Consider the following 18426-nt stretch of genomic DNA (forward strand, 5'->3'; position numbering starts at 1 on the left):
CTCTGGAGGTGACCAAGGTCCTGCTCCTTCCTTTGTAGCTCCCTGCTGGCCCCCTTGGTTACCACAGTCCCAGAAACCGATGGGTTGGGCACGAGCCAGAACACATGTAGGTAAAGCGATGTTTTGAATATTGGTCATTGGTTTTGATACTCTGGTTAGAGATTATCCATTCGCTGATGACTTTGTTTTGTACAACACCTCTCGTAGCCGCAAACGACTTCTATGATGGCAGATTCAATCTGAGGTATGTAGCCAGCACGTAGCATTGGGAGAATTCAGAGTCGTCAGGCAATCCCCACCCCGCCAACCCACCTCACATTAAGCCACCTGGATGTCAACCAAAACATCCACCTCTATCTGTTTACATACCTATTGTAACATTTATTTTGACCGGATAGTCTCATTGAGATAACATCTCTTTTGCAAGAGATACCTGTTCAAGAGGGCAGTAGTCAGCAGCGTTACAAAATTAGTCGCACCAAATACAATATCTTCGTCTAAGTCCAGATGTGGAAATGTGTCCATGGCAACTTCTTTGAAATGGTACCCATAGGATTCACTCAATTACACACAATGCTAGCAGCTGGCCATCAAAGACTTGGGTTAGGTATTGCAAGTCAGAGTTATGGTTGAAGATTGCCTGTTGTTTACATGATGGTCTCTGATCTAAGAAACTCCAGTACTGCACTATTACCCCTCTACTATTCATCATTCAATGTATTGCTGGCAATCAGAACGCACACAGTCTGTCCCCAGCTCTTCCTCTCTTCCTCTGTGTCTTCAGTTCACAGGAAGGGTAATTTGATCACTTCCTGTGGGACTGTAGTGACCGTGGCATACCCTGTAGTAGGGGGCGTTCTGATTGGCTGGTGCCATTTTTCTTTGAAGTCGCTGAGTTAGACTAGATACATAACCTCTAAGCGCTTAAATCCCATTTGATATGTTAAGAGGGCAAGACACAGTTAGAGGTCCACGCAGGACAAGACCGTTCAGTATGAGAGTATGAGAGTGAGATTGTAGTGGTTCAGAAGTCTTTCATGTGTTACTGACATCTAGTGTTAGCCTGTGGTAATACACAAACAAACCGAAGGGTTACCCACTGCTACGAGACAGGATTGTACTGGTCTTTCATTTATTACGGTTTTACACTCTCTAACATCTAAAATGTGTCCCTTCTCATCTATTCTCTCTCTCTCTCTCTCTCCCTCCCCCTCTCCCTCTCCCTCAGGTAAAATCCTGTTCAGGCGGAGTCATGTGCGTGATGTGGCCATGAAGAGGCTACGTTTCATCGATGACTACTGCAGGGTGAGTGAGGAGGCATTACGGTCAAAACACACACTCACACGCTGTAAACATCCTGTCCCACTTGGGGTCCCCCCTGTCACATGTTAGGGGTCAGAGGTGACAGATGGTAACCTGACACACAATAAGATGATGTTGTTGTTTGCACATTTCTGTGCAAATACGTGATGCAATACAGTCTTGTCTCTTAACTCATCTTATTGCAGAGTTTTAAAAGTATACGTTTTTGCTATGTTCAGGGGCAGTTACCAAGCTAGCAAACCTACAACGGCCCATCTGAGGAAATGTTTTTCAAATACTTAGCTCGTCTGAAAACACATTGTCATACTTACTGGTCTCTAAGGCTTTGGTTTATTCTGGTCATGAAGTTTTAGAAAGAGATTTGACCTAGTTCTGTTTAGTTTAGAACACACAAGAACACTTCTGAGTGCCCAACAAAAGATAGACTTTAAAAAGCTACCCACTCTTTCAAAAGCCAGATGAAGGCTATGCCCTCGGTTAAGTATTTAATTTAACAAAGGTTTTCTACAAAGTTTTCCCCCCAAATTAAGCCTTTGGTCATTCAACAGTCTGACTTCAAAAAAGCTGGTATCTTTTCCCCTTTGTTAAGCTTCTCTCTCTCTCTCTCTCTCGCTCTCTCTCTCTCTCTCTCGCTCTCTCTCTCTCGCTCTCTCTCTAAAAAGTGAACAGGAAATATTACACTCACAGAAGTTCCAAAAGAATAAAGACATTTCAAATGCCATATTATCTCTATATGCAGTGTTGTAACGATGGGCAAATAGATAAAGTAAAAGTTTGTTCTTCACTGGTTGCCCTTTTCTTTTGGCAACAGGTCACACATCTTGCTGCGGTGATTGCACAGATAGATGTGAGAGTTTATCTAAATTGGATTTGTTTTCAAATTCTTTGTGGGTCTGTGTAATCTGAGGGAAATATGTGTCTCTAGTATGGTCATACATTTTGCAGGAGGTTAGTAAGTGCAGCTCAGTTTCCACCTCATTTTGTGGGCAGTGTTGCACATAGTCTGTCTTCCCTCTTTTTTTTACCCTTTTTTCTCCCCAATTTCCTGGTGTCCAATTGGTAGTTACAGTCTTGTCTCATCGCTGCAACTCCCGTACGGACTCAGGAGAGGCGAAGCTCGAGAGCCGTGCGTCCTCCGGAACACAACCCAACCAAGCCGCACTGCTTCTTGACACAATGCCTGCTTAACCAGGAAGCTACCCGCACCAACGTGTCGGAGGAAACACCGTACACCTGGTGACCGTGTCAGCATGCACTGTTCCCGGCCCGCCACAGGAGTCGCTAGTGCTCGATGGGACAAGGACATCCCTGCCGGCCAAACCCTCCCCTAACGCGGACGACGCTGGGCCAATTGTGCGCCGCCCCATCGGTCTCCCGGTCGCGGCCGGCTGCGACAGAGCCTGGACTTGAACCCAGAATCTCGAGTGGAATCTCTTGCTTTGTTTAATAACACATCTAGGAAATACGTTTTGTGTGTAAGAGTGCAGTATTCATTTCATTTCATAGCTCAAACATTTGTTAGCATGTTTCTCACACTGGCTTTAGCCACGGAGGGAGCAGGCTTGGTCCGGCAAGGGCAGGGAGGTTGCCTAGAAACAAATACCTCGGAGGGAGTAAACGTCTGCATAGCACAACAAATTCCCATGATTTGTGAATCTGTACGGACTGAAAAAATTACTTCATTATTGCAATCGTTAACCATAAACTATTTACATAATAGATATGTTGGTACGTTTATGGACAAAATTCTTGCTTACTCAACTTTTAAAGGTTTAAAAAAAGAAAATGGCTCATTATCTTTTTACTTAATATGTCTTAAAATGTGTTTATTTTTGGAGATGTTAAGAGATTGTTCTGCCTGTCTATCACTCATCATCTTCTGATGTGAACTTTACTGTTTACTGACTACTTCCTGTTTGTTGTCACAAGACAAACAACAGAAGGATAGTGATTACACAGAAGGCCCTCTCAAGGGATTGTAAGAGGTTGGAGCCAAACCATCTGTATCACTAGCTGTCTTTTAATATAGTATACACTTCCTCAATAACACATGACCAGAAAATGATCATATGAGTACGGACGGGTATTTGCTCTTATTGTGAACAATGGAATATTAATTCATTTGAAGTTGTGCACTGTCCATGAATATGATATGGATATTGTTCAACATAAATCTCAAATATAGTACAATATGTCCACTATGTCTACCTTGTCATTGGCTCCTACTGATCTGTTCCTATAGAAGTGTGACTTAGCATGACCATTACAAATGGATGTCCATCCTCAGTGGAATAGGCTGACATATGATCTTCCATTGATTTGGAGCCAAACTGTGGGCTAAGGATTAGACTGTTATGTATTGTAAAGGTAGAACATAAAATGGATGTTGGAATGAATCCTCCGTAGTTCATCATTCCAAGAGTTACTTTGTGTGGTGCATCGTTGTTCTGTATCTTACAGAGGATGATCTCCCTCCCCTCTCTCTCTCTCTTTCCCCCTCTGCCCCCTCTCTCCTTCCCTCCTTCCCCTGTTCCTCCTCTCCCTCTCTTTCTTCCCTCTTTCTCTCTCTCTCAGGCTCTGGTCCGTCTCCCTCCTCAGTTGTCTCAGAGTGAGGAGGTGCTGCGCTTCTTTGAGACCAAAGCTGATGACCTCAACCCCCCAGTAGAGTGAGTATCTAACGCACGCACACACACACACACACACACACACACACACACACACAGTCTTGTACAACTAACCTTGTGAGGACACAATTCAGTCACATGAAAAATCCTATTTTCCCTATCCTCTAACCTTAACCCGGACACCTAACCTTAACCTTAACTCTTACCTAACCCTAGCTCTTAACCCTAAAACGAACCCTAGCTCCTAACCCTAAACCAAATTCTAACCCTAAGACTAATTCTAACCTTAACCCTAAACCCCCTGGAAATAGAATTTGATTATATGGGGACCAACAAAATGTCCCCAGTTGGTCAAATTTTTGATCGTTTACTATTCTTGTGTGGACTTGTGGTCCACACAAGTATAGTTAACACACACACACACACACACACACACACGCACACGCACACGCACTCGCACTCGCACACATACATACACACACTCTCAGTTCAATTCAATTCAAGGGGCTTTATTAGCATGGGAAAGCAAGTGAAATGGATAAACAAAAGTAAAATAAACTATAAAAAGTGAACAGTAAATATAAGTCATATCAATCTATAATTCTATTTTTTGCTGAAGAACTCAGGAGCCCATGAGCTCATGATCTCTATCTCTCTCTCTCTCTCTCTAACTCTCTCTCCAACAATGTGTGTCCTCCCCAAACTGGGTCAATATTTCGCCCTGTCTCTTTTTCAAGACTTTCTCATCCTGCTGTGCGGTGTGTCTCAGAGAGACTCAGAGAGGCTGAGGCCTCATTGTTTACAGTGTGGGTCCTTTTGAACAGAGGAAATGGAGGCCAGGCTTTGATGCCACCAGCAGGAGGGTAGAGGGTTCACACACTGATCCATGGACAGAGTTTGTACGGCTTGTAGGGCGGCCATGTTCCAAACACTAACAGGGAACTATGGGGGTGTATACTGAGAAGAAGAGCTACGAATGTCCTGTATATGTGGTAGATAGTGGGCTGTCTATGGGGGGTTGTGTGTCTGTGTGTGTGTGTGTGTGTGTGTGTGTGTGTGTGTGTCTGTGTGTGTGTGTGTGTGTGTGTGTGTGTGTGTGTGTGTGTGTGTGTGTGTGTGTGTGTGTGTGTGTGTGTGTGTGTGTGTGTGTGTGTGTGTGTGTGTGTGTGTGTGTGTGTGTGCGTGCGTGTGTGTGTTTGTGATACTATATCGCTCGACGTCTTCCTACCTTCTACACCTTTCCCATGAACTGTTTGTCCTATTGGGAAGTACTCATGGCATGATTAACAATGTGTAGGGTATGGTAGTAGGTGCCAGGCACACCGGTTTGAGTCAAGAACTTCAACGCTGCTAGTTTCTTTTCACGCTTAACAGTTCCCAGTGTGTTTCAAGAATGGTCCACCACCCAAAGGACATCCAGCCAACTTGACACAACTGTGGGAAGCATTGGAGTCAACATGGGCCAGCATCCCTGTGGAATGTTTTCAACACCTGTAGGGTCCATTCCCTGACGAATTGAGGCTGTTCTGAGGGCAAAAGGTGGTGGTGTGGGGGTGCAGCTCAATATTAGGAAGGTTTTCTTAATGTTTTGTACACTCACTGTACGTGACCAGGTTCCAAAGTACCCTCTTTAGAATGTTTTGGTGTGTTCCCTACTCAGCTCTTTTCCCAAGCTACAAAAAGTTCTAGCAAGCCTCTACACATTTGGGAAAAGGGAGAGAGAAGGTAGGAGTTGGTGTGTGTGTGTGTGTGTGTGTGTGTGTGTGTGTGGACAACAGTATGTGTGTGTGTGTTGGGAGGACGACAAGTTTCATACTTCTTGGAGATGTTCCTTTCCCCTCTGGGTACTTTTTAATTAGGGGAACGAAAACTGTGCTCTCCAAATTCACATTCGAAAGCTCCAAATCAGTTGTAATAGACTGGTAACACACACGCAGGCAAACACACACACCTGAGGCACAGACTCCCTTGTTTGACGCTGACAGTTTTTCTCATCCATGTTTCAATTACTCCTCTCATTATTTTCCTCCCTGCCTTGCTTCTCTGCCTCTCCTCTGCCTTGCTCTCTGCCTCTCCTCTGCCTTGCTACTCTGCATCTCCTCTGCCTCGCTTCTCTGCCTCTCCTCTGCCTCGCTTCTCTGCCTCTCCTCTGCCTAGCTTCACTGCCTCTCCTCTGCCTAGCTTCACTGCCTCTCCTCGGCCTAGCTTCACTGCCTCTCCTCGGCCTAGCTTCACTGCCTCTCCTCTGCCTAGCTTCTCTGCCTCGCCTCAGCCTAGCTTCACTGCCTCGCCTCTGCCTAGCTTCACTGCCTCGCCTCTGCCTAGCTTCACTGCCTCGCCTCTGCCTAGCTTCACTGCCTCTCCTCTGCCTAGCTTCTCTGCCTCTCCTCTGCCTAGCTTCACTGCCTCTCCTCTGCCTCGCTTTTCTGCCTCTCCTCTGCCTAGCTTCACTGCCTCTCCTCCGCCTAGCTTCATTGCCTCTCCTCTGCCTAGCTTCTCTGCCTCTCCTCTGCCTAGTTTCACTGCCTCTCCTCTGCCTCGCTTCTCTGCCTCTCTTCTGCCTCACTTCTCTGCCTCTCCTCTGCCTCGCTTCTCTGCCTCTCTTCTGCCTCGCTTCTCTGCCTCTCCTCTGCCTCACTTCACTGCCTCTCCTCTGCCTCGCTTCTCTGCCTCTCCTCTGCCTCGCTTCTTTGCCTCTCCTCTGTCTCGCTTCTCTGCCTCTCCTCTGCCTAGCTTCTCTGCCTCTCCTCTCGCTAGCTTCACTGCCTCTCCTCTGCCTAGCTTCTCTGCCTCTCCTCTGCCTAGCTTCACTGCCTCTCCTCTACCTAGCTTCACTGCCTCTCCTCGGCCTATCTTCACTGCCTCGCTTCTCTGCCTCTCCTCTGCCTAGCTTCACTGCTTCTCCTCTGCCTCTCCTCTGCCTAGCGTCTCTGCCTCTGCTCTGCCTAGCTTCACTGCCTCTCCTCTGCCTCGCTTCTCTGCCTCTCCTCTGCCTAGCTTCACTGCCTCGCTTCTCTGCCTCTCCTATGCCTCGCTTCTCTGCCTCTCCTCTGCCTCGCTTCACTGCCTTTCCTCTGCCTCGCTTCACTGCCTCTCCTCTGCCTAGCTTCATTGCCTCTCCTCTGCCTCGCTTCACTCCATCTACTCTGCCTCGCTTCTCTGCCTCTCCTCTGCCTAGCTTCACTGCCTCTCCTCTGCCTAGCTTCACTGCCTCTCCTCGGCCTAGCTTCACTGCCTCTCCTCGGCCTAGCTTCACTGCCTCTCCTCTGCCTAGCTTCTCTGCCTCGCCTCAGCCTAGCTTCACTGCCTCGCCTCTGCCTAGCTTCACTGCCTCGCCTCTGCCAAGCTTCTCTGCCTCTCCTCTGCCTAGCTTCTCTGCATCTCCTCTGCCTAGCTTCTCTGCCTCTCCTCTAGCTAGCTTCACTGCCTCTCCTCAGCCTAGCTTCATTGCCTCTCCTCATCCTAGCTTCACTGCCTCTCCTCGGCCTAGCTTCACTGCCTCGCTTCTCTGCCTCTCCTCTGCCTAGCTTCACTGCCTCTCCTCTGCCTCGCTTCTCCTCTGCCTAGCTTCACTGCCTCTCCTCTGCCTTTCCTCTGCCTAGCGTCTCTGCCTCTCCTCTGCCTAGCTTCACTGCCTCTCCTCTGCCTCGCTTCTCTGCCTCTCCTCAGCCTAGCTTCACTGCCTCGCTTCTCTGCCTCTCCTCTGCCTAGCGTCTCTGCCTCTCCTCTGCCTAGCTTCACTGCCTCTCCTCTGCCTCGCTTCTCTGCCTCTCCTCTGCCTTGCTTCTCTGCCTCTCCTCTGCCTAGCTTCACTGCCTCTCCTCTGCCTCGCTTCACTGCCTCTCCTCTGCCTCGCTTCACTGCCTCTCCTCTGCCTAGCTTCACTGCCTCTCCTCTACCTAGCTTCACTGCCTCTCCTCTGCCTAGCGTCTCTGCCTCTCCTCTGCCTAGCTTCACTGCCTCTCCTCTGCCTCGCTTCTCTGCCTCTCCTCTGCCTCGCTTCTCTGCCTCTCCTCTGCCTAGCTTCTCTGCCAGTGTCATGCGGTTGTTTAAAGCCTTGCTTCTTTCACTGGAGTGAAGAAAGGATGTGAGGGGAAAAGAGATGAGGAGAAGACAGCAGATATAGTGACCTCTGTCTCACAGTGATTTCCTGCTGAGGCTTAATAGAGTCTCTTTCCCTTCCTCCTCCCTCTTCCCTCCTCTTTTCTCTCGTTCTGTCCATCCCCAGCTCATAAATTCAAGTCTGCTTTAATTGACATGACAGCTCAAGGTTAGAATCACTATTGCCAAAGTGGTTAGGATTCGATCAACAGCCTCTCTCTCTATTTCTCCCTCTCTTTCTCCCTTCTCCCCTCCCTCATTCCTCCCCTCCCTAGCTGTATCTCTCACTGTCTTCCTATAGCTCCATTCATCGCTCTCTCCATCTTTCTCTCACTTCATTGTCTCTCTCTCTCTTTCTCTCTCTCTCTCTCTCTCTCTCTCACACACACTCTCTTGCTCTCTCTCTCTCTCGCGCTCTCTCTCTCTCCCTATGCTACCTCCCTCCTTCTTTGTATTCTCTATGACATGAGTGGTGCGGTCTATTTTGGTATGTAAAGACAACACATTAATCATGTAGTCCAGAGACTAGTCGGAGAAGATGAAGTCACATATCTCCATCAATAATACACACATGCACCCTGTGCCCTCAGTGCTCTCGCTCTCTCTCTCCCTCTCTTTCTTTCTCTCTCTCTCGCACACGTGTGCACACACACACCAAACACACACACACTCATTACATTGCATTGCTCTTGGCCAGTCCTCATCTCTAAAGCCTGGCAAAGATTGGGACTCCATTATAGCATCAATATGTATGATAATGGACATGGAAAGTGGGGTAGACTAAATGGACATACTAAGCTTGTTCCTGTCTATTGTAACAATGGAAAGTAATGGTGGAGGTGCATTTTATCCATCTCTCATGTACTATTCTAGCACTAACACATTACATAGTCGTGGTGCATTGCATCCAGAAAGTCTGCATCCTAAATGGCACCCTATTCCTTATCGCCTCTGCAGAAAATGTGTGCACTATATAGGGAATAGGGTGACATTTGAGATGCAGACATGGACTATTCTAGCAGTTACACATCATGATTCAGAAGTAGATTTCTGTCTGGGGGGAAATTGGATGGGCTTTCATCTTGGTTCCTTCCCTTCACATCCGCTAAATGGAAACGAATTAGAGGACATTTAGCAGTGAGATTGGCCACTGATTTACTACCATGATTAGTGTGTGTGTGGTCGGGGGGAGGGGGCAGTGTGTATGTTGTGTGTGTGTGTGTGTGTGTGTGTGTGTGTGTGTGTGTGCGTGTGACTATACTCCAGAGTAATCTGCAAGAGGAAAACTAATTTGAAACACATTAATCATGGAATTATAGGAGGCAGTTTGACCTGTTCCAAACAGGGGTGTGTGTGTGTGTGTGTGTGTGTGTGTGTGTGTGTGTGTGTGTGTGTGTGTGTGTGTGTGTATAGAGTTGCAATTTCCCGAATATAACTCTTCAGATATTTTATTATCTTATCAATTACAGTCTTCTATTAATGTAGTATTACCTCATCAGTCTCATTCCTGAACGTCGCAAACTCTTGGAAATCTGCACGAACCCTAGCATCATAAATCATGAATCAGCGATATACAAATTGGCTTAATTATTTATTTACTAACTAATCACAGAATTGCATAAACACACACACAATAGGTCATACATTGGTTACTAACATGATACCAAGAAAAGGTCCCTAGTGGACGAAACCGATATGATGGCTTGGTAGACAAAGGAAAGGGGTGGGGACAGATAAGAAAGAGCGGGAGAACAGAATGGACCCACTACTTACATACAATACGTTCATCGTAAATATGGACCCTAACAACCGCTCATTTGGATTTTAGAAATGCAATTTACAGGTGTATGCCTTTGTCGTCCCTCTCTGTGACCGCCGGTCCGTCTGCTGGATAGATTGTCGACAGAAAGTCTCTGGTTTATCCACCAGAGAGCAAAGTCTTACATAGTTATAGGTTTTTATAATGGATACGTCAGAGTACTATTCAGAAATGTTCTTAGAGCGGATGCGTTTACCAGACTAAAGTATTTAAACAGCTGCAGCCTGGTCTTTAGTTTGTAGATTTCTTCACCATTTCAGCGTGGGGATGATCTCCACGTTCTCTGGTCTTGTCCTATTGTAGAGTTGTAGTTTAAACCATTTTGCAACATCCGGCTCACACCTTGGTCTATAGAGTGATAGCCATTCCAATGCGGGGACCTCGTCCCTGTGTTCTCTTGACCATATTTAAATTGCCAACGTTTCAACATGTTACGACAGCGCCATGTTTTCTGATCTCAATGGTTGATTATTCAGGTCACAGCTAGAACCACTTCACACACCGGCAGCAACCGGGCATGTTTTGGTCTAATGTACATTTTGTCGGAAGTGGTTATTATACTGGAGTAGAAAAGGGGGCGTTCCATGACGCCAATGTAAATGTCTCTGCTCACGGGGTGTGGTCACTGACTAGTTAAAACTTTATATGAAAAAACATTCTCTCATTTAGAAGGCTAACATCACATTTCATCTTCTCACAAATAGTTTCATATTTAATCATATACATTCCACAATATTTAGATGTAAATCTAGTAACTGGGAAATATACACATTCAGAGAAACAGTTATGATGTTCTGCTGTGGTAGTTACATTACAAATTAGTAAGGAATTCAACATGATTGGTTTTAAGTACCCACAGACAATTTCAATTGTTTGGAATAGAGAAATATTGTTACATTATTCAACCTTTTGAGGTTACCGTACTGCAAAGTCTTTCTCTGTGGTAAGAAAGGGATTCTCAACTTTCATTTTGGGAGAGTGGGGAAAAGAGTTTGGTATTTATGACTGCCATAAACCTGTGGTGGGAGAGAGAGAGAGAGAGGGAGGGCTATGATCCTCACCCAAAAGGGGCACGTCATGACAGTGTGTTGTGTGTCCATTTTTCCATTGTCCTCATCTGTTCCAAAAGAGAGAGAGAAAGACCCATGGAGAGATAGATATTTTATTTTAATCTATTTGTCCGAATACAACAGCAACCTTACAGTGAAATGCTTACTTACAAGCCCTTAACCAACAATGCTTTAAGAAGTTTTAAGAAAAAAAAGTTATGTAAAAAATAGAAAATAAAGTAACAAATAATTAAACAGCAGCAGTAAAATAACAATAGCGAGGCTATATACAAGGGGTACTGGTACAGAGTCAATGTGCGGGGGCACCGGTTAGTCGAGGTAATTGAGGTAATATGTTCATGTAGGTAGAGTTAAAGTGACTATGCATAGATTATAAACAGAGAGTAGCAGCAGCGTAATTGAGGGGTCAGGGTAGCCCTTTGATTAGCTGTTCAGGAGTCTTATGGCTTGGGGGTAGAAGCTTTTAAGAAGCCTTTTGGACCTAGACTTGGCGCTCCGGCACCGCTTGCCGTGCGGTAGCAGAGAGAACAGTCTATGACTACGGTGGATGGAGTCTTTGACAATTTGTAGGGCCTTCCGCCTGGTATAGGGGTCCTGGGTGGCAGGAAGCTTAGCCCCAATAATGTACTTAGCCGTACGCACTACACTCCGTATGCACACTCACTATACTCTACTGACCTGCGGTCGGAGGCTGAGCAGTTGCCATACCAGGCAGTGATGCAACCAGTCAGGATGCTCTCTATGGTGCAGCTGTAGAAACTTTTGAGGACCCACGGCAAATCTTTTCATTCTCCTGAGGGGAAATAGGCTTTGTCGTGCCCTCTTCACGATTGTCTTAGTGTGTTTGGACTTCTTGACACAATGCCCACTTAACCCGGAAGCCACCCGCACCAATGTGTTGGAGGAAACACCCTACACCTGGCGACTTTGTCTGCGTGCACTGTTCCCGGCCCGCCACAGGAGTCACTTGTGTGCGATGGGACAAGGACATCCCTGCCGGCCAAACCCTCCTCTAACCCTGATGACGCTGGACCAATTGTGCGCCACCCCATGGGTCTCGGCCGGCTGCGACAGAGCCTGGACTCGAACCAAGAATCTCTAGTGGCACAGCTAGCACTGCAATGCAGTGCCTTAGACGACTCCGCCACTCGGGAGGCTTGGAAAGGGCAGTGTTGAGTGCAATATTGATTGCATCGTCTGTGGATCTGTTGGGGCGGTATGCACATTGGAGTGGGTCTAGGGTTTCTAAGATAATGGTGTTGATGTGAGCCATGACCAGCCTTTCAAAGCACTTCATGACTACAGACGTGAGAGCTACGGGCGTTAATCATTTAGGCAGGTTACCTTAGTGTTCTTGGGCACAGGGACTATGGTGGTCTGCTTGAAACATGCTGGTATTACAGACTCAGTCAGGGACAGGTTGAAAATGTCAGTGAAGACACTTGCCAGTTGGTCAGCGCATGCTCGGAGTACACGTCCTGGTAATCCGTCTGGCCCTGCGACCTTGTGAATGTTGACCTGTTCAAAGGTCTTACTCACATCGGCTATGGAGAGCGTGATCACACAGTTGTCCGGAACAGCTGATGCTCTCATGCGTGCTTCAGTGTTACTTACCTCAAAGCGAGTGTCACAGTTGTCGTAGGGTAAAGTGGACCAAGACGCAGCGGGGAAATGTGCACTCATCTTCTTTTATTTAAACGGACAAAGAAGGTAAACCAAAATAAATACGTACACAAAAATACACCCACAAATTCAAGGCCGGTAAGGCACAGAGCTATACACAGCACAATCTCCCACAAATACTAGAACAAACACATACCTATTTATAGAACCCTCAATAAGAGGCAACGAGAAAACACCTGCCTCCAATTGAGGGTTCAACCCCCAATTAACTAAACAAAGAAATACAAATAACTAGACTGAACATAGAAATACATAAACATAGAACAGTGCCCAAAACCCGGAATACTAAATCAAACACCCTACAACTAACATAACCAGCCCGAACCACATAAAACAAATACCCCCTGCCACGTCCTGACCAAACTACAATAACAAATAACCCCTATTACTGGTCAGGACGTGACAGCGAGCATAGAAGTAATTTAGCTCGTCTGGTAGGCTCGTGTCACTGGGCAGCTCGCTGCTTTTCCTCCCTTTGTAGTCTGTAATAGTTTGCAAGCCCAGCCACATCCGACGAGCGTCGGAGCCGGTGTAGTACGATTCAATCTTAGTCTTCTATTGAAGCTTTGTCTGTTTGATGGTTTGTCGGAGGGCATAGCGGGATTTCTTATAAGCTTCCGAGTTAGAGTCCCGCTCCTTGAAAGAGGCAGCTCTACCCTTTAGCTCAGTGTGGATGTTGCCTGTAATCCATGGCTTCTGGTTGGGGTATGTACGTACAGTCACTGTGGGGATGACGTCATCAATGCACTTATTGATGAAGCCATTGACTGATGTGGTGTACTCCTCAATGCCATCGGAAGAATCCCAGAACATATTCCAGTCGGTGCTAGCAAAACAGTCCTGTAGCTTAGCATCTGTTTCATCTTACCCTTTTCTTATTGACCGAGTCACTGGTGCTTCCTGCTTTAGTTTTTGCTTGTAAGCAGGAATTAGGAGGATAGAATTATGGTCAGATAGTGTGGTCTGAAGCTTATCATGAGATACTCTACCTCAGGCGAGCAAAACCTTGAGACTTCCTTAGATTGAAGCTCAGGACTGGGCTGACGCACTGGAAGCCTGAAGCGTGGGGCTGGTAATGGAGGTACCAGACTGGAGATACGCACCCCAAGGCTAGTGCGAGGAGCAGGAACAGGATGAGTTGGACTGGGCTGACGTACTGGAAGCCTGGTGCGTGGGGCTGGTAGTGGAGGTACCAGACTGGAGACACGCACCTTAGGGCTAGTGCGAGGAGCAGGAACAGGATGAGTTGGACTGGGCTGACGCACTGGAAGCCTGGTGCGTGGTGCTGGCTTAGAATGTACCAGACTGGAAACACGCACCTCAGGGCTAGTGCGAGGAGCGGGAACAGGATACACTGGGCCGTGAAGGCGCACTGGCGGACTCAAGCACAGTACTGGCACCACCCTTACTGGCTGGATGCCCGCTTCCCCCTGGCAAATGCGGGGTGCTGGCACCTCGCACACCGGCTTGTGACTGCTCGGCCTCGACGCCGTGCGTATCACTCCATAGCACAGGACCTGACCAATAACAGGCTGCTTCCGATAAGCACGGGGAGTTGGCTTGGGGCTTAACCCTGGCCCAGCCAAACTACCCGTGCGCCTCCCCCAAAAAAATTATTGGGGCTGCCTCTCATGCTTAAATGCCAACCTTGTGTATAGAGCTTCATACCAGCATCTCTCCGCCTTGACTGCCTCTATCTCCTCCGGTGGACGACAATATTCCCCAGCCTGGTGCCACGGTCCAGCCCTGTCCAGGATCTCCTCCCATGTCCAAGTTTCCAAATAGTCCACATAATTCCTCTGTCGCTCCTTCCCCTGCTGATTGGTCCTTTGTTGGTGGGAGGTTCTGTAACGGCCGTCGTAGGAAGTGGACCAAAATGCAGCGGGTACGTGAATGCTCATCTTTATTTTATGACGCACACTATAGAAAAACAACAAAACGAAAAAAAACGACCGACAGCTAAACAGTAATGCAGGCTAAACATAGCAGTGCACAAACAACCTCCCACAATACCCATAACAAACACACCCATATATATAGGACCTTCAATCAGAGGCAACGAGAAACAGCTGCCTCAAATTGAAGGCCCAATCCCAATAAACTAAACATAGAACTAAACACCCTAGATCAGACATAGAAATACACAACATAGAACCTAACCAAAAACCCCGGATTAATCTAAACAAACACCCCTCTACAAAACACATAAACCAACAAACCCCGAACCACATAAAACAAACACCCCCTGCCACGTCCTGACCAAACTATAATAACAAATAACCCCTTTACAGGTCAGGATGTGACAGGAGCCAGAAATCTTTCTATTTGAGAGGGGGTCAAATACTTATTTCCCTCATTAAAATGCAAATCAATTTATAACATTTTTGACATGTGTTTTTCTGGATATTTTTGTTGTTATTCTGTCTCTCACTGTTCAAATAAACCTACCATTAAAATTATAGACTGATCCTTTCTTTATCAGTGGGCAAAGGTACAAAATCAGCAGGGGATCAAATACTTTCCCCCCCCATTGTACATAGACCGCCACCGCTTGTCTTACCAGAGGTCGCTGTTCTAGATAGAGCTTATATATATGTGTACTTTTGTACCTGTGTATAATATGGTAGCAGTCTGTCTCTGACTGTGACTACCAGACCATACAACATATCCTCCCTCCCTCCTCCTGCTCCATTGTCCCAACTTCCTCTCTTACCTCAGTCAGTGATCTCTCCACCTCTCTCCACCTCCCCCTGTGTCTCCCTCAGGGCTGCCTGTGTAACAGATAGGCCAGATGTAGCAGCAGGCTAACAGCTCCAGCTAACAGCTTTAGCCACTCAACCCTGATGGAAAAGCTACTACTTCCTGCCCCTTGTAATCAATACTGGTCTACCCAGAGTATTGGGAGGCCCATAGCATTGTATCCAAAGTGATATGCTCTGTTTCAGCTTTCGAATCAGTGGCAAAACCACTTTGAACCTAGCCTGGCATACAAACTGATATATGTGTGTGTGTCGGAGCGTAGGGCCCTCCTAATGTGTGTGTTGATTTTCAAACGGAACACACACACACACACACAAACACAGACAGAATGGCAGCTCACTCCATTTGGACACGGAATTATATTTTGAAATGCTGCTTTGTGTGTGTTCATTTCAAAACTGAACGGCTCAATGGAAGAATAGAAGTTGAGTAATTGTTTTGCAATGGTGTAACAAGTCAGATTGCTAGTGTTGGGGTTTTGATGTTATCTGTGTTGTTAGGATTGGCAGTTGGGGGAATTAGTTTATCAGTATTATTTGCTGACATGTCATCCTAATACTGAGGCACAGTAACAGTACAGTTCAGCACTGGGACATACGGTGTCTGTGTGTGTTAGCACAGATGTGTGTGTGTGTGTGTGTGTGTGTGTGTGTGTGTGTGTGTGTGTGTGTGTGTGTGTGTGTGTGTGTGTGTGTGTGTGTGTGTGTGTGTGTGTGTGTGTGTGTGTGTGTGTGTACATGAGTATGATAAATAGTCTCAGTCAGTGCAGCAGTCAGTGTGGTGAAAAGTGTCCACCTCATCAGTTACTGTAAAAGGAGGAGAGGAAAGGATGAGGAGGAGGGTTAGGAGTGGGGGCGAAGAGGGACCCTAGGGAGAGTATGGGGCTTAGGGGTGGAAGATTGATAGTGTAGAGTTAGCTCTTGAGCTTGACAGTCTAGACAAGAACACTGTCTCACATTGTTGTCGAGCACCCCCTTTCCTTTGTTTGCTGAAGCGTGGAGGCCCACCTGAACACTGTCTCACATTGTCTCATAAAGACCCTAACAAAAATAGGCAAACTGCTGTTAGAATGCACAGTAAAACACAAATACATCCTTTTTATGCTCAATAGGGTAACACTTTATAGTAACTTTCATTAACAAGCCATTAATAATATCATTGATGAGGCATGTGTTGGTTATTAGTAACACCAGATTGAATGGCACACTTTTTATACTGTACTTTCCCTCCTATAGATACTCTTATAGTACCCTCTGCTACTCCTGTAGTACCCTATGTTACTCCTACAGTACCCTCTGTTACTCCTATAGTATCCTCTGCTACTCCTATAGTACCCTATGTTACTCCTGTAATACCTTCTGTTACTCCTACAGTACCCTCTGTTACTCCTACACTACCCTCTGCTACTCCTATAGTACCCTATGTTACTCCTATAGTACCCTCTGTTGCTCCTATATTACTGTCTGCTACTCCTATAGTACCCTATGTTACTCCTGTTGTACCCTCTGCGACTCCTACAGTACAGTCTGTTACTCCTATAGTATCCTCTACTGCTCCTATAGTATCCTCTATTACTCCTACAATACCCTCTGTTACTCCTATAATACCCAATTGTACTCCTATAGTACCCTCTGATACTCCTATAGTATCCTCTGCTACTCCTATAGTACCCTCTGCTACTCCTATAGTACCCTATGTTAGTCCTATAGTATCCTCTGCTACTCCTATAATACCCTCTGCTACTCCTATAGTACCCTCTGTTAGTCCTATAGTATCCTCTGCTACTCCTTTAGTACCCTCTGTTACTCCTGCCGTACCCTCTGTTACTCCTTTAAATACCCTCTGCTACTCCTATAGTACCCTCTGTTACTCCTACTGTACCCTCTGTAACTCCTATAATACCCTCTGCTACTCCTATAGTACCCTATGTTACTCCTATTGTACCCTCTGCGACTCCTACAGTACAGTCTGTTACTCCTATAGTATCCTCTGCTGCTCCTATAGTATCCTCTATTACTCCTACAGTACCCTCTGTTACTCCTATAATACCCAATTGTACTCCTATAGTACCCTCTGATACTCCTATAGTACCATCTGTTACTCCTATAGTATCCTCTGCTACTCCTATAGTACCCTTTGCTACTCCTATAGTACCCTATGTTACTCCTATAATACCCTCTGTTACTCCTACAGTACCTTCTGTTACTCCTATAGTACCCTCTGTTACTCCTATAGTACCCTCTGCTACTCTTACAGTACCCTCTGGTACTCCTACAGTACCCTCTGTTACTCCTATAGTATCCTCTGCTACTCCTATAGTACCCTCTGCTACTCCTATAGTACCCTCTGCGACAACTATGGTACCCTCTGTTACTCCTATAATACCCTCTGCGACTCCTACAGTACAGTCTGTTACTCCTATAGTATCCTCTGCTGCTCCTATAGTATCCTCTATTACTCATACAGTACCCTCTGTTACTCCTTTATTACCCAATTGTACTCCTATAGTACCCTCTGTTGCTCCTATATTACTGTTTGCTACTCCTATAGTACCCTATGTTACTCCTGTTGTACCCTCTGCGACTCCTACAGTACAGTCTGTTACTCCTATAGTACCCTATGTTACTCCTATAATACCCTCTGCTACTCCTATATTACCCTCTGTTAGTCCTATAGTATCCTCTGCTACTCCTTTAGTACTCTCTGTTACTCCTGCTGTACCCTCTGTTACTCCTTTAAATACCCTCTGCTACTCCTATAGTACCCTCTGTTACTCCTACTGTACCCTCTGTTACTCCTATAGTACCATCTGTTAATCCTATAATACCCTCTGCTACTCCTATAGTACCCTTTGCTACTCTTATAGTACCCTATGTTACTCCTATAATACCCTCTGTTACTCCTACAGTACCTTCTGTTACTCCTATAGTACCCTCTGTTACTCCTCTAGTACCCTCTGTTACTCTTACAGTACCCTATGTTACTTCTATAGTATCCTCTGCTACTCCTATAGTACCCTCTGCTACTCCTACAGTACCCTCTGATA

General features: G+C 46.3%; 1 protein-coding gene across 1 annotated transcript in view; it reads left to right on the plus strand.

Moving 5' to 3' along the window:
- The first annotated feature begins 1231 nt into the window (after positions 1 to 1231).
- Positions 1232 to 18426, plus strand: part of LOC115180802 (SH3 and PX domain-containing protein 2A-like) — a 34559-nt gene continuing 17364 nt past the window's right edge. Inside the window, exons 1-2 of the mRNA XM_029742953.1 lie at positions 1232 to 1305; positions 3898 to 3989. Of these exons, the coding sequence (XP_029598813.1) occupies positions 1270 to 1305; positions 3898 to 3989 (128 nt within the window). The 5' untranslated portion in view covers positions 1232 to 1269. The remainder of the gene's footprint in view (positions 1306 to 3897; positions 3990 to 18426) is intronic.

Source organism: Salmo trutta, unplaced genomic scaffold (genome assembly GCF_901001165.1).
Source record: "Salmo trutta unplaced genomic scaffold, fSalTru1.1, whole genome shotgun sequence".
In the NCBI taxonomy this organism is placed as follows: domain Eukaryota; kingdom Metazoa; phylum Chordata; class Actinopteri; order Salmoniformes; family Salmonidae; genus Salmo; species Salmo trutta.